Source organism: Taudactylus pleione, unplaced genomic scaffold, assembly GCF_031769625.1.
Source record: "Taudactylus pleione unplaced genomic scaffold, aTauple2 ptg000185l, whole genome shotgun sequence".
Taxonomy (NCBI): domain Eukaryota; kingdom Metazoa; phylum Chordata; class Amphibia; order Anura; family Myobatrachidae; genus Taudactylus; species Taudactylus pleione.
In genome coordinates this window covers 2636988-2654517 of record NW_028284587.1, presented here as the reverse complement: position 1 = coordinate 2654517, position 17530 = coordinate 2636988, and the positions used below count along the sequence as shown (strand labels likewise).

Sequence of the window (17530 nt, the reverse complement as noted above, 5' to 3'; positions counted from 1 at the left end):
TATTTTTAGAACCTGCTGCCATAGGGGCACTAATCAGGCTGGGAGTTGTGATAGATTATGTGAATGTGGTATAAACACAGGGTCCCAAGCCTGAAAAAATATCATACTTAGCTGTTCATAGCCAGGGAACCCTGGTGGTGAGGGTAGTGTACGGTGGATGAGAGAGTGCTAATAAGGCTCTTAGGGCCTCATTCAGAGGCGGTCGGAGGATGCAAGCGGTCGCTCAGAAACTGGGCGGCCGCTTGCATCCCGACCGGCCGCCTCTGTTTCGGTCGTTAGGCTGTGGGTTAACACCCACAGCTCTAACGACCGCTAGGGTGATGGTCGCGATGGTCATTGACAATCGAGACCATCGGGGCTTACGACGAGACCCTAGGGTAGGGTCTCACTTGTCGTAAGCCCCGGAGAGCTTCTGGCTCTGTCAGAGCCGGAAGCTCTCCACTGACATCACTAGTGATGTAGTGATGTCAGTGGGGCCTCCCCCAAACGGCAGGCGTTCCCATGGGAACTCCTCCGTTTGGGCTGCCACCCCCCCGGCCCGCCTTCCAAACGGGGCGAGCTGTCAATCAACATCGACAGCTCGCCCCCTTTGGAAAGAGACCCGCTACGGCCGGCGCGGTCGGTCGTAGCAGGTCTCACGCATGCGCACGAAGGAGCCGGCTCACTCGTGCGCATGCGCACTAGACAAACATCGCGGCGGCCGTGCGGTCGTAGACCGTAAGGCCGCCTCTGAATAAAGCCCTTAGGCCCTCATTCAGAGGCGCTCGCAAAATGTGAGCGGTCGCTCTGAATGTGGGCGGCCACTTGGGTTTTGAAGTGCGGCCTCCTGGTCGCTAGCTAAGCTGTGGGTTACCACACACAGCTTTAGCGACCGACCAGGTTGATAGTCTTGATCATCGCGACCATCGGGGGTTGTGACGAGGCCCTAAGGTTTGGTCTCGGCAACCGCAAGCCCCAGGGAGCTTCCTGCTCTGATCAAGCAGGAAACCCCCCACTGACATCACTGCTGATGTCAGTGCGGCTGCCCACAAAACGGCAGGCGTTCCTTAAGGAACGCCTCCGTTTGTGAAACCACCCCCCGCCACGCCTACAAAACAGGGCAAGCTGTCGATCAACATCGACAGCCGCCCCTTTTGTAGAGAGCTTCGGAGCGAGAGAATTTCTCTCTCGCTCCGGGGCTTACACATGCACAGTGCGGCCGCTGCGTTATCGCAGGACCTAAACATCGACCCGCTTGCGAGCGCTCAGCGCTTGTGAGCGGGTCTGAATGAGGTCCTTAATGACATGGACTGCTGAGAGGTGTGAGAGATACCATAATACCAGCAGAGTAATTAAACCGCTGTAAAATTATTTACATTATTGAATAGGCATGGATTATACAGGGTGTTTCATTCACTATTGGCCCCAAAGCTTTTCTTATAACTTTTAAAGTAATTGACGTAATTTAGGGGAATTTGACACAGACACACCCCGATCTATGAGAAGCATGAGGAAGTCATAGCAAGCGATGAAAGTGTTCGCCATTAGCATCCAGGCCAACTTGAACTTGAATGTGATGTTATGGAAGGTTTTAACCAACATATTGGGGGCCACAGTGTCAATTTCCCGCTGAATGATTTCGCACAGAGCCATGACAGTACGTGTGTGTGTGTGTGTGTGTGTGTGTGTGTGTGTGTGTGTGTGTGTGTGTGTGTGTGTGTGTGTGTGTGTGTGTGTGTGTGTGTGTGTGTGTGTGTGTGTGTAACATTTCACTAGAGTACCTCAATTACTTTAAAAGTTTTAAGAGAAATTTTGGGGCCAATAGCGAGTGAAACACCCTGTAGAAGTAATTTCATAGATGAAAGATGAATGAGGCATAAAATAGTTTATTCCGGAAAGACATTATAGCAATATGGTCAGTATACCTTTTTTATAGCATTATAATCTGCATTCCTTCTCTACAGCATTATAATCCGTATACCTTGTCTATAGCATTATGGTCAGTATACCTTGTCTATAGCATTATGGTCAGTGTACCTTGTCTATAGCATTATGGTCAGTATACCTTGTCTATAGCATTATGGTCAGTATACCTTGTCTATAGCATTATGATCAGTATACCTTGTCTATAGCATTATGGTCAGTATACCTTGTCTATAGCATTATGATCAGTATACCTTGTCTATAGCATTATGATCAGTATACCTTGTCTACAGCATTATGGTCAGTATACATTGTCTACAGCATTATAATCCGTATACCTTGTCTATAGCATTATGATCTGTATACCTTGTCTACAGCATTATGGTCAGTATACCTTGTCTATAGCATTATGGTCAGTATACCTTGTCTATAGCATTATGATCCGTATACCTTGTCTATAGCATTATGCTCATTGTACCTTGTCTATAGCATTATGATCAGTATATCTTGTCTATAGCATTATGATCTGTATACCTTGTCTATAGCATTATGGTCAGTATACCTTGTCTATAGCATTATGCTCATTGTACCTTGTCTATAGCATTATGATCAGTATATCTTGTCTATAGCATTATGATCTGTATACCTTGTCTATAGCATTATGGTCAGTATATCTCGTCTATAGCATTATGGTCAGTATACCTTGTCTATAGCATTATTGTCAGTATATCTCGTCTATAGCATTATGGTCAGTATACCTTGTCTATAGCATTATAATCCGTATACCTTGTCTACAGCATTATGGTCATTATACGTTGTCTACAGCATTATGGTCAGTATACCTTGTCTATAGCATTATGGTCAGTATACCTTGTCTATAGCATTATGGTCAGTATACCTTGTCTATAGCATTATGCTCATTGTACCTTGTCTATAGCATTATGATCAGTATATCTTGTCTATAGCATTATGATCTGTATACCTTGTCTATAGCATTATGGTCAGTATACCTTGTCTATAGCATTATGGTCAGTATACCTTGTCTATAGCATTATTGTCAGTATATCTCGTCTATAGCATTATGGTCAGTATACCTTGTCTATAGCATTATAATCCGTATACCTTGTCTACAGCATTATGGTCATTATACCTTGTCTACAGCATTATGGTCAGTATACCTTGTCTATAGCATTATGGTCAGTATACCTTGTCTATAGCATTATGGTCAGTGTACCTTGTCTATAGCATTATGGTCAGTATACCTTGTCTATAGCATTATAATCCGTATACCTTGTCTATAGCATTATGGTCAGTATACCTTGTCTATAGCATTATAATCCGTATACCTTGTCTACAGCATTATGGTCATTATACCTTGTCTACAGCATTATGGTCAGTATACCTTGTCTATAGCATTATGGTCAGTGTACCTTGTCTATAGCATTATGGTCATTATACCTTGTCTATAGCATTATAATCCGTATACCTTGTCTATAGCATTATGATCAGTATACCTTGTCTATAGCATTATAGTCAGTATACCTTGTCTATAGCATTATGGTCAGTGTACCTTGTCTATAGCATTATGGTCAGTATACCTTGTCTATAGCATTATGATCAGTATACCTTGTCTATAGCATTATGGTCAGTATACCTTGTCTATAGCATTATGGTCAGTGTACCTTGTCTATAGCATTATGGACGGTATACCTTGTCTATAGCATTATGGTCAGTATGCCTTGTCTATAGCATTATGATCAGTATACCTTGTCTATAGCATTATGGTCAGTATACCTTGTCTATAACATTATGATCACTACACTGAGATTTTTCAAAGATAAAATGTTACATCTGTCAGTATGATCAGTGTATAAGCCAAGTCAGCCTTACACAGACACCCAATACACTGGTCTCCTAGGTGTCTTAGATACATGGCAGTACTGGCAATCCCTATAACATCTATCAGACAAGGTCAGTGGCAGTCAGACAGGGGGCAGCACAACAGGAAACCAGGTCACTTTTGTCACACAAATTCCCATCATGCTCATATTCACTTTCCTACTTTTCAGTATCACTTCCATCATAAGTCATCGTGTACTTTGCTGCCCCACACAAGGAGAACAGGAAATAATTGTATCCACCCCCCTGTCCCGAGGACACAGCAGACATCTGTATCCCATGTGCCAGAGACCTGACCAACCTCAGATACTGCTCCAGCACTAATCACCCCTGACCTGCTTCCCACTGGGGTCACACAATACTGGCAGCAAGGTCTGCTGGCATTTTGTGTGCACATTAACCCTTTGATGATAAATCGTACTTGTCATCCCTGTGGATAACATACCATATCATATAGCGCGAAGTCTGCATACGTTTCATTTCAAGTCATTCCCATACCATTGACAAGCTTTCATAGTTTATTACAATAGGTTGCCGCCTAGTGTTCTGTGCCATTATAAACAGCAACAAATACCACATGCAGCTTGCTTATTGACTAGCTGTTGCCCGCGGTTTCGCCCACGATGGAATCACTTCTGCCAACATATTTGTATTTGAGGTGTTCTAGTTGTGATACCTTTGCATAGGGGCCCCGTCATGAGTGAACCACGTGCCCAGCAGTGCAGGGGCGTCTTTAGAGAGAAGGGGCCCAGTGCGCATCCCCCGTCACAGATCCCTCCTCTAACTCCGGCTGCCGGCAGCTGACCGACGCGGCTGGCCGGCCACTGCAGAATCAATAGACTTCTGGGCACTAGACGGCTGGAAAATGGCCACCGTGGCCATCTTGCCGACATTTGCGCATGCGCCGTACAGGGAAAATTGCGGCTGCCATTTTCCAGCAGTTTTTTTTACAGCGCAGACACCGGCGCTTACGTGGGACTCCAGAGAGGTAAGTTTAATATGGGTGCAGGGTGTGCAGTGCGTGCCCCCCCTGGACCCAGGGGCCCGTGTGCCCTGCACACCATGCACCCGTTATAAATACGCCCCTGGCTGCCCGGGAGATGCCCGGAGAGTAGACAGCTGGCTACTTTAGGGGTCGGGCCCGGGTTTCTATGTCATTAGGCTAAATGAAAAATTTTTCAAATCATTTAGCCCCTCCCCGTCCATACGGAGCTGCGTTTCCCGGCAATATTCTCCCCACCCTGCCCTCTTCACTAGAAAGTTAGCGGAATGCAGGAGATATGGATACTCTTCCGGTGGTGCGGGGGGGGGGGGGGCTCCCTGAAAATTTGGGAGCCTCTTGCAACTTCCTGGAGAGTAGGTAAGTATGACAACGTTCTTATTATATTAGTATAGATAGATAAGTTAGCAATAGGGACCAATCACAGTGATAGAAAAATCGCTTATAGCCACAGTTTACAAAAATTTATATATATATATATATATGTATATATATGTGTATCACTGTGGCATCACAGTGATAACTGCAATACTGGCCTGCAGCAGTAAGGGGTTAACTTCCCGCTTCACAGAGTCAGTCTTTGCTGATTTACATACACGGTAAGAATAAATTGCAAAAAAAAAAAATGTAAAATTATGTTGATAAATGGAAGCATGTAAAAATAAATAAATAAAATAAATACTGTACATACGTCCTTACTTACATAGGGCGCCTTGGCTGGTTATTGGCCCATCCCATTGTAGTGTGGCGGAATCCTGGCGGGTGCTTCGCTCATCACAGTTATAACCCTTTCACACATGGACGTGCATCGACCTGGGTTTTTCCTATGTGTAAATGCAAACATCCCGGGGTGAAGTTCCTGTTCCATGACCCTGCTCTTTACCAGGATCGGGCAGGGAACGAGGAATTTGCTGGTTCTTATATCTGAAAGGGGTATCACTGAGGCGATTTAAATGTAATTAGTGACACATGAAATGCAGAGGGGCTTGTATGGCTTTTCAGACCAAAGAGGAACCAGATCAGGTGAGTTTGGCTCTAGATCAGTGAATACGAATATGAAAACCTGACTGCAAACAGCTGGGGATGTGGAGGGTCTAGCTATTGTCAAGAGATTTTTGGGTCTATTTACTAAGCAGTGTTAGGAGACAGAGTGAAAAGTGATAAGAAAGTGATAAGGTGCCAGCCAATCCGCTCCCAGCTGTAATCTCACAGGCTGTGTTTGAAAAATGACAGTTGAGAGCTGATTGGCTGGCACCTTATCACTTTTCACTCTGTCTCCTAACACTGCTTAGTAAATAGACCCCTTATTCCTGTACACCCTGCCCTACAGCATGGAGCTGCTAAGTAAATACTGCATCACACAGGTTGGCCCAGGATGAAGGTTCCTCTGTATCTGGCTGAACGCAGCAATTTTCAGTGGATACTCACTCTAAAGGTCGGGTATCCACTTAGCGATTTAACCAAGCGATTGCACGATAACGACATCGTTATCGCGCAATCGCTTGCAAATCGCGCATGCATCGGGCATGTTTTGGTCGGAAGCGTTGGTCACTTCCGACATCCGACATCGCCCGTGCATGCTGGCCAACCTGACTATCCCGTCAGGTTCAGCATGTGCGGGGATGAGGGATGTGCCTGGACTGAACAAGTGAACGTTCAGTCTAGGCACATCACTAGATATACAAACAAGAGCACAATTGCAATGTCGTAATCATGCTCTATCTATAAGTGGATACCCGCCTTTAGTGCTCATTCAGTTTTGTAATTTGAAGACAAATGAAAACATACTCCTGAGCTTGGAATGTAAAAGCAGCTTCTGAGCATGTATCCAGTAGTAATTATTCTTATCTGTCCTCTGACATGACAATCATTATCTACTTTTCAAAATCTCTCTGGACGGCAGAAAAGTATGGCTGCTAGTCACACACACACACAGACTCAGGGCTAGATTTACGAAGTTGCAGCCTGGTGCTCAGAGCGGCGTTCCAAAGTCTCTCTCCTCACTACATCATATGCTATGCGAATGGTTGCCATGGTAGTAAATAATTATTAGCTAAAAAAAATAAATGTTAATTACCAAGATGCTTTTATTAGCCTGCCAATGTGATTCATGTTGAAAAACAAAACAATTTTTTTTTTCATGAGATTGCTGCTTTAAAGATATTCTGTCATTATTGTAATGTTCTGTTGTGATATAATGGTCAAATGATGACATTTTAATAGGACATTCAATCCCCATCCTGTGCGTGTAATAATGTATATCACATGCTGTGCATCACCTTCCATTTCCTTGGATTCCCGCTCAACTACTCTTTCAGATACTACCCATCAAGGGCTCCTTAGCACAATGACACCCATAGACTTGCCAGGGATGGGTACATGTCCGTGCTGTCAGCAGTCATGCCAATTCAATATCCCCTGTTCACAGAGCAGACACAATGCAGACACAGCACATCCCCTTACCTAAGCTCCTCCACCAATCAGCAGGACATTCTCTCCTCCCGAGCCTCATCACACATGGCAGGCTGAGGGGGAGATGTACTAAGCCTTGGGGAGTGATACAGTACCAACCAATCAGCTCCTGTCTCTTTACAGGCGGTGTTTAAAAAATTACAGTTGGAGACTGATACAGTACCAACCAATCGGCTCCTAACTGTCACTTTACCGGCTGTGTTTAAAAAAATGACAGTTGGAGAGTGATACAGTACCAACCAATCAGCTCCTGTTACTTTACAGGCGGTGTTTAAAAAATGACAGTTGGAGAGTGATACAGTACCAACCAATCGGCTCCTAACTGTCACTTTACAAGCTGTGTTTAAAAAAATGACAGTTGGAGAGTGATACAGTACCAACCAATCATCTTCTAAGGCTTACTACATCTCCCCCTGAGGGAGGAGAGAGCAAGCTTGGACGGATTCCCTGTGATATGCTGAAGGGTGAGACCAGAGCACAATCAACAGCTGTGATATGGACCCACCTTAGAAGACAATCTATGTGGTGCCAGCATGCACTCCTCCTGTAAAGGTTGATTATGTAAATGATTACACGTGTTTATTTAACTACTGTGTCTGTGTCTTCAGTTGTGGCAGCAAAGTATCTAATGAGATAATTAATATGTATATTTCCTTTACACCTAGGTAGTTCATCATTGGGTTACACGGCACCTTCACCTACAGACCAGTCTCCCCGAGTGATTCCTAAGGAGGGTAAATACACATTGTATTAGCTTTTCTCTTCCTGTTGGGTTTGGATTATTTGGGGGGGGGGGATTGAAATGTCCACATACAGTATATTTAAATTTAATTTGGGAAAACAAAAACTATTATTTGAAACTAATCCTGTATAATATATCTTTAATGTACATGTAGCAGTTTTTAGTATAACATGTCATAATTCTTACGATTCTCAACAAAAGTATACAATGGGCACGATTCAATTCAGCGCAATGTAAATAGCGCCGGGAGATAGCTCCCGGAGCTATTCAATTCATCGCGCTGTTAGGTCGGGGAAGGCTTGTTCTCGTGCCTTAAACAACGTGTTTAGGCGCGATAACGGGCATTCCCCGACCTAACTTCCTGGCGCGAGGCTGTTTTCCCGGCGCTAAGGGCAGAAAACAGCCTTTCACCGGGACATTTGTCGGATTTCTTCTCTCATCCCCGGAGGGATGAGAGAAGAAATCATTAGTCGGACTTGTCAGCGCAGTGTATTGAATAGCTCCGGGAGCTCACTCCCGGAGCTATTTACATCGCGCTGAATAGAATCGAGCCCAATGTGACAAAATGACAATATATCTGCATTATCTCGCCTTCAGGTGCGCTGGCACCGCCGCGATTATTGCTAGTTCAATCTGATAACATTTGTGGTTTTATAATAATGCTGTAAGGTAAGACAATATAATTAGTTTTCTGTGCATTTTTCATGCGCTCAGCAGGACTTCATTAAAACCAGTGACTGGATGCTTTGCAGGAAGACACTAACAAGTATATTGTGAGCTGGAGCGGGCAGGAAAATTGCCAGAATAATCTTGTGTAAAATTGATTACAAGTAGATATAATGCTACAAATCATGTGGGATTTGTACTGCAACAATGTGCTGTAATCCTTAAAAATCCAGCTGTCATATATGTTAAAGATAAATGAAAATCGTGCTAAGAGCATTGTTGTGAATAAGGCCTAAATTCTGAGTTATTGCACCTTAACTAAGAAGTAACACTTAACTTAGGTACTAATGGGACAGTAAATCACTGACTTCCAGAGATCCACAGTAAATGGGCATTATCTACCTGCATGTTGGTAGACAGGTAGAGACACAGGGGGTCATTCAGACCCGCTCGCGAGCGCAGGACGCTCGCAAGCGGGTCGATGGTTCCGAATTGCGCATGCGCACGACGGAGGGAGCTCCATCGTGCGCATGCGCGAGACCCGAATAACGACGACCAAGCCGTCGTTATGGGTCTCGCACCAAAGGGGGCGTGCTGTCGATGGTGAGTGACAGCACGCCCCCTTTGGTGGGCCAGCCGGGGGCGTGGCTGCCAGACGGAGGCGTTCCCATGGGAACGCCTACCGTCTGAGTCCGGCCCCACTGACATCACTAGTGGTGTCAGTGGGAGTGATTTTGGCTCTGATAGAGCCAAAATCACTCCAGGGCTTGCGGTCATCGAGACCCTACCGCAGGGTCTTGTCGCAAGCGCGATGGTCGCGATGGTCTTGACGCTATGCGAGCGTCCATGAGGCCGCTCCAAGTTGAGGGAGGAGGGCCCTGATTCCGAGTGAGCGCTCTGGTCAGAGCGTCCGGCTCTGAATCAGGCCCACTGACTGGTCGCATGCAAACATTTACTTACAAAACACTAAGGGCTAGATGTACTATGCGCGCCTTCTAAAGCTGCCATGTCTTTGACAGTTTCAGCCGTTGGATTTAAACAATTACATTCAACGCAAAACATGCTTGCTTTTGTATTGAATATAAATCGCCTCTTAAAATTTAGAGGTTGAAGCAGCAGAAGATGCAGCGACTTTGAAAAGCGCCACATAGTGAATTTAGGCCCTGATTCAGAGCCGGACGCTCTGACAGAGCGCTCGCTCTGAATCAGGGCCGTCCCTGCTCGCATAGCTGTGGGTGACCACCCACAGCTATAGCGAGCGGCCAAAATGATGGTCGCGATGTTAAAGACCATCGCGACCATCGGGCTTGCGACGAGACCCTGCGGTAGGGTCTCGCTGCCGCAAGCCCTGGAGTGCTTTTGGCTCTATCAGAGCCAAAAGTACTCCCACTGACATCACTAGTGATGTCAATGGGGCCGGCCCCAGACGGTAGGCGTTCCTTTGGGAACGCCTCCATCTGGGCAGCCACACCCCCGGCACGCCCACCAAAGGGGGCGTGCTGTCAATCACCATCGACAGCATGCTCCCTTAGGCCCTTAGCCCCTAATACTTTTCAGATATCTCTATTCTTGCAAATCAATTGTTACAGGACCTATCCGGTCTTATTTGGCTTGCCCTGATTTCTGTCAATAGGCACAGTAGGCACTGTACCAGTATGTGCAGTCTCTACTTCTATTAGCTTTCATATAGCATCTGTAATATGGCCACTAGCATTATTAAAGAATCGATTTATCATAATGCTAGAACATCCGCAAGTAGATTCCGTGAGAGGCCTGTCACTCGTGAGACTGTGTCAGTGATCACATTGCTGTATGTGACAGAGGCAGTAACATGATATGAGGAGGGGAATGGAGGCAGCAGGAAGCCACAGACTGAGAGTTATATAGTGGGAGGAGCATGGTCCCCAGCAGCACAGAGTACATCAGGAGATGAGTGATGTGATAGTGAGCACATTGCTGTATGTTACATGGGAGGAGGGGAATGGAGGCAGCAGTAAGCCACAGACTGAGAGTTATACAGTGGGAGGAGCAGGGTCTCCAGCAGCACAGAGATGAGTGATGTGTCAGGGAGGATTGGGTTGCATATGGCAGGGCTAATGACATGATGTGAGGAGGGGAATGAAGGCTTAGACAGTGGAAGGAGCAGGATCCCACAAGGTTGTGGTTTATAAAACGCCATTAATACTTCACACGGCTGGGTGTTTGTCACCATTGGAAAAACTAGCTGCAGGGAACTACAGTAATGATAATACCTGCAAAATTATTACATACAGTATGTCTAACAGATTCTGGAAGTTTCCTGTCCCTGCAACAGATACAGTACACAACTTGTAATAGGTGCCTGGTCCTCTCTACACGAGTGACAGTTAGATGTCAGCTGTTCTGTGTCAACACCAGTAGTTCTGTAAAAGTTAGGACTCTTGATTCTAGGTGGGCCTCTGAGTTTTTACTGGCATACGGTAATCAGAACGTTTTCCTATAGACTTTTCATTCCTTGATCGTCAACAATAAATCTCTCTGCAGTCTGACAGAATGGCTTTTGTTTGCAGAAGTAATGAGTCTAGTTCTGGAAGAGAGCAGAGACTGTGGTTGGGGGAAGGTACAATGACATCAGATGAGGTCTGGTTCTGTGGAGCAGTACAAATCCCCGAGGGACCCATTGAGCTGCACTAATAGTGCTGGTTGGTCCTGAGAAACAGCAGTACCTTCATGTAGCACATTTACCAGGGAGAACAGAAACACTTAATACAGCCAAAGAACTGGGTTATACTAAACCTCACTATAGCGGAAAAATTTTCTGCAACAGAATCAGAAACCGGGGGATGAACACGTCACAGACATACTATAGGAAAATACAGCTGCAATTCAACCAAAGACTCATACGCTGGCTGATAATCTTCTGTATACCCTCAAATACTTGTGGGAAAAAAAAGAACTAAACCATACAACCGGAGCTTATCTACCCATTGGCCAAGATGGCACTCGCCAGGGGCGCCGACCAAATGGGGGCGCCATCCAACAGTGCCACCAGCAGCCAAGGGGTGGACTACCCCCGCTAGTCCCCCGGCTCCACAAGTGTAGGGCAGACCGCAGTGAGAGCGGCTGTGTGTTTGTTATAGCAGCCAGCCAATGAGAGTCAGACAGACTCTCATTGGTTGCTGCGTTGTCCACGGAGGGAGCCGGCTGGAACTCACTCGTGAGCTCAGTCTTCCGGCTCCCCCTGCAGCGGTTGATGGGAGAGATTTCATGATGTGCAAGAGAAGAGCCGGGACGCGGAGCGGACAGCGGCGTTCACGTCAGGAGCGGGGATAAGGTAAGTTGTATTATTTTTTCTTCTGTGTATGTGTGTAAGCCTGGCACAGCAGGGGGACACTCTATAGTGGGTGGCCGCTACTGGGGGCACTTTATGGGGGGTGCCCACTACTGGGGGAATTGTATAGGGGGCTGCTAGTGGGGGCACTTTAGGGGGGAGGGAGGTGGCCACTACTGGGGGCACTGTATAGGGGGTGCTACTACTGGGGCACTGTATAGGGGGGACTACTACTGGGGGTACTGTATAGGGATGACTACTACTGGGGGCACTGTATAGGGGGGACTACTACTGGGGGCACTGTATAGGGAGGACTACTACTGGGGGCACTGTATAGGGGGACTACTACTGGGGGCAATGCAACATAGGGAGGACTACTACTGGGGGCACTGTATAGAGGGGACTACTACTGGGGCACTGTATAGGGGGGACTACTACTGGGGGCACTGTATAGGGGAACTACTACTGGGGGCAATGCAACATAGGGGGGACTACTACTGGGGGCACTGTATAGGGGGGACTACGACTGGGGGCAATGCAGCATAGGGGGACTACTACTGGGGCACTGTATAGGGGGGGACTACTACTGGGGGCAATGCAGCATAGGGAGATTACTACTGGGGGCACTGTATAGGGGGGGGGGCACCAGTCCATTACATTGTCATTAGATTGCATGCTGTGTGAAGCACACAGTAGAAGAACCAGAAGAAAACAGCGTTCTACCACGGATTTAGGAAATCATATGGTGAAAGGGCCAATTGATACAACCTGAGAAACACATACAATGTTATGCACACGATGGACTAAAGCGACAGCCCTTATACACAGCTATGCACAATCTGAAAATACCAGTCACACCCTCATCTAACTTTATTTTTGTTATTTTCCCACATGCTGACTGCTTGTGTCTATTGTAGCCTCTTTGGTGCATCCTCTTTGATCACAGAATTATTGCATTTGTTCTACTGTGAGATAATGTATCTGCTTAGTGCAGATTTTGCAGTGCTGCTGAGGCATCTTGTGACACTAATGTGCATGAATATATCAAAGCTTCTCCGCCCCTGACAGATAGTAGGAAGATGTAAATAAATGTAACCTTGTTGTTACAAATGACTATTAAAAAACATTTCAGCGTCCATCACTGTAATGGCTGCTTGTCCTTGTGGTCAGAGGAAACAATGGGCCTGATTCAGATCCGGTCGCTATGAGCGTACGCTCGCTCAGTGCGTATGCAAATATTTGAAAGTGACGCGGCGGGGAGCGATCACTCGCCAAGGCATAAACACGCCCATCTTACCTGTACGAGCGTTCGCTTTGTGTATTAAGACTCCCCTTAGCGAATGCAGAGACGCCCACTGCCCCACGTCATCTCCTGGAAGTTTGTGAAAACATTGGTACATCGACCACTATCGGATGTGAACGCAGTGCTTGTGGTAGCTTTTTTCTACCGTAAGCATAGCGAGGAAAACAGAGTAAAAAAATGGCTGGTGATGTGTGCTATGACGCTGCCTATTAATTATGCACGCCTCTAAATCGGCGTTGAAACACTCGGGCACGCCTGCGTTCGCACCTCCGCTCCCCCGTTTTTACTGCACTGCCCCTGTTACCACCCACAAACGGTCTCTCCTGTCACTCACGCTGCTGGGCTGGCTTTGCTGTGCGAGCGAGGGATCTGCGAATGCACTGTGTAGTTTGCGCACGGGCACTGCGATGCATACGCAGATTAGCAACCACTGGCAATAGCGAGCACACTGCGGATAGCGTCCGGGTCTGAATCAGGCCCAGTGTCCAGTGTTTGGGGCAGTTTCAGTTGTGTCTAACCCCCTCATCTCCTGCAGTTGTAGGTCAGTGACAAGTCGCTATGCAGATCGGTTTATACTGTTCCTCCTCGATAAGGAGAATTAGCATCAGCCACAAATGGATCAGTAACTGCAACTAGCAAACAGGTACAGACAGGTGAATTATTTCTAGGGCAGCACGGTTTGTGTAATGGTTAGCATTACTGCCTCACAGCATGGAGGTCTTGAATTCGACTCCCACCATGGTAGGTTAAATGGCTCCCAACTAAAAAAATTAACCCTTGTGTGCATGTGTATAGGTACATGTGGTGGGGAACATAGGGCCCGATTCAGAGATGGACGCTAATGCGATCGCAGCAGCGATTTTGTATGCAACGCAGCTGCGAAAATATGCTAATGGTTGTAAAGATCACCCGAGCATAGGAATGCCCACTACTGCCAGCTCTTCTGCGTACGATGTTGCTTGTCTACATAAATATCGGTAACATCGACGCACATCGAGCACCTCTCCTAGCACTCTCATGCTGCGTATGCAAGCGCAATGTCTAATTTACGCACACCCATGAAACGACGTTCAGACGGTCAGACACGCCTGCGATTTTCTGACCACCCGCAGTTACCTTCCCCAAAAACACTGACTACTTATCACTTACTTTGCGGATGGATCCTCTGTGCACACGTAATCGCAAAGCAATCGCGGCGCACATGCATTGCGACTTATACTTATGGGCACTGGCAAACAATCGCTCGATCTGCGTAAATACCTCCATTGCGTCCATCTCGGAATCACGCCTATAGATTGTATGGTCAAAATATTCTCCGTAAAAGCGCTGCGGAATGTGTGCGTGCTATACACATAACTGGTAATAAATAGTTTATTATGTAGATTTCATTATGTAATTAGTCTTAACATAGAACAGAGGGCCTGATTCAGAGCCGGACACTCTTTCAGAGCGCTCGCTCCGAATCAGTGCCCGCCTATTGTATTTTTAGAGCGGCCTCCTGGCCAGGATGATGGTCGCGATGATCAAGACCATCACGACCATCGGACTTGCGACGAGACCCTTGTGGTAGGGTCTCGTTGCCGCAAGTCCCAGTGGACTTCTTGCTCTTACAGAGCAAGAAGTCAACCCACTGACATCACTTGTGATGTCAGTGGGGCCGGCCCTAGACGGTAGGCGTTCCCATGGGAACGCCTCCGTTTGGGCAGCCATGCCCCTGGCCCGCCCACCAAAGGGGTGTGCTGTCACTCAACATCGACAGCACGCCCCCTTTGTAGCAAGACCTGGAGCGATTGCCAGTCGCTATCCAGGTCTCGCACATGCGCACGATGGAGCCGCCTCAGCGCTTGCAAACGGGTCTGAATCAGGCCCAGAGTATGGAAATAGGGCCTGATTCAGACCCACTCGCAAGCGGCTGTCCGCTCGCAAGTGGGTCGATGTTGTGCTCTGCGCATGCGCACGACGGCGGGAGCTCCGTCGTGCGCATGCGCCAGACGCGACGAGCGAAGGACTTTCCTTCGCTCGTTGTGTCTAATCAAAGGGGGCGTGCTGTCGATGTTGATTGACAGCACGCCCCCTTTGGTGGGCTTGCCGGGGGCGTGCCTCCCTGACGGGGGCGTTCCCACGGGAACGCCTCCCGTCAGAAGCCGGCCCACTGACATCACTAGTGATGTCAGTGGGAGTGATTTTGGCTCTGATAGAGCCAAAATCACTCCGGGGCTTGCGGTTGAAAACCTCAACCGCAGGCTCCGGCTCACAGTTTCGATGGTCGCGATGGTCATGACCATCGCGGCCATCAAACTGCACGCTCGTATAGGCTGTGGGTGGTGACCCACAGCTATACGAGCGTCCAGGAGGATGCTCCATTTTTATGGAGGGCGGCCCTCATTCAGAGCGTGCGCTCTGCTCAGAGCGTACGGCTCTGAATGAGGGCCATAATCCACTGTCAATCTCCTCCTGGAACACGATTTGATATAACGTATTGCCTTGGACAGATGAAGTATTTAGAACAGGGGTCAGGGAACTTTTTAACCTTTTACCCCAAAATATATTTAGATACGCCGACGTTACCCCCTTGATTTGAAAGGAAGGAAATCATATAGTAGTGCCCCCATATAATGCCCCTGTAGTAGTGCCCCATATAATGCACCTGTAGTAGTGCCCCATATAATGCCCCTCTAGTAGTGCCCCCATACTTATGATCCTCTAGTAGTGCCCCCATAGTTATGCCCCTGTAGTGCCGCTTGTACAAAAAAAAAAAAAAAACACTTACCTTAATCCCTGCTCCTGCATCTGCCACTGTGCTGTCCGCCCGGCTGCTCCTCGGAACTATGGGAGAGACGTCATGACATCTCTCCCATAGTGCGCATGGAGAGAGGCGGAAGCTGGAGTTCAGAAGAGAACTCCAGCCTCCGGTTAACGCGGCGCTGCAGGGAAGGAGCCGGGCGCCCGCTGGTAATATCATCTCAGCGGGCGTCCGGCTTAGAGCCTCCCTGCGGCACAGCCGGGCATGCATATGAATCACTCTATATTATCATTCTATACTGTCCGTCCATTACCCACAGGAATTAAATTTTTACCCCATGTGGGGTAATTTACCCCTGTTCCCTGACCACTGATTTAGAATAATAGCAGTATCAGCTGACCAAGACATTGCCTATAGAACAGCACCTTAGAGATTCCCGCTGGTATGTCCCCTGGCCTCTGCTGGTATTGGTACCTCTGTCCAAGAAGCAGCCACACATCTGCCACCAGTGCAGGTTTAGGAGCAACCACAGCAATACAAAACAACTGAGCATCCCTTGTCCTGACAGTCTTTTTAGAAATAACTTAATTGTTTTTCCAGTAGGAGTCTACAGAGCCAAGCATGCAAAATGTATCATTCAACTTGTCAGAGAGCCTGAGAGCCAAACTGAGGTATCCTACTGGGATCTCCCAACATTAACTGATTGTTTATATACCTACTGTAAATAACAGGGTTCCTAGAACTAGCTAAATATGAATCTCTTATTGGAATCCAAATCCCTATCTATCCCCGCTGTCTCCCTTGGGTCACTTGGCTCTTTATGAAAAAGATATCTACTGTACCTCTCACAATGATGCCATATGTGTCTTATTGTGAGATTTAGGACCTCATTCAGAGTCGGTCGAAGCGGCCACACGGTCTTACGGGAAAAGGGGCCGGATAAGCAAATGATTCCCTCGCAAGTTGCATCCCTAAGTTCGGATCGGTAGCTGGTTGACTAAGGGGAGGAAGCGGCCTGAATTCAAAAAAATACGCCCCCTTCTCGTACGCATTGCACGTCATCTCCGGGCATATATGGATTAATCGAGACCATCGGGAACCATCGGAACTGGTCGTAGAGCTTAAGGTTGACCATACCCTCTCTTAAGCTCGACGATCATGTCCGTGTAAAAACCTCCCATATCACATATGCCATGACGCTACTTTGTGAATTATGCACTCCCATAAAACGCCGTTCGCATAATTAGGCACGCCTGCGTTCGGATCTCCACTCCCCCGTTTTCAAGCACCTTCCCCTGTTACCACCCACAAACGCCTCATTCTGTCACTCAAACTACCGACCTGGCTGTGTTCAAGGAGAGAGAAATTTCTGATCGTAGCGGCTAGTTTGCGCACGCGCATTGCGAACTTTTCTCATGCGCAGTATAGCGAACATCGGTGGCGAACGACCGTGCGGCCGCTTCGACCGACTCTGAATGAGGTCCTCAGTGTGG

The 17530-nt window shown here is 47.4% G+C and overlaps 2 protein-coding genes across 4 annotated transcripts in view; one reads left to right on the top strand and one right to left on the bottom strand.

Moving 5' to 3' along the window:
- ETS1 (ETS proto-oncogene 1, transcription factor) overlaps nucleotides 1-17530 on the bottom strand; it is a 474993-nt gene that overhangs the window by 418465 nt on the left and 38998 nt on the right. The window lies entirely within an intron of this gene.
- FLI1 (Fli-1 proto-oncogene, ETS transcription factor) overlaps nucleotides 1-17530 on the top strand; it is a 106959-nt gene that overhangs the window by 62042 nt on the left and 27387 nt on the right. For both annotated transcript variants that reach the window (XM_088476268.1, XM_088476269.1), the window contains exon 5: nucleotides 7939-8007. In XM_088476268.1, coding sequence (XP_088332394.1) covers nucleotides 7939-8007 — 69 coding nt within the window. The remainder of the gene's footprint in view (nucleotides 1-7938; nucleotides 8008-17530) is intronic.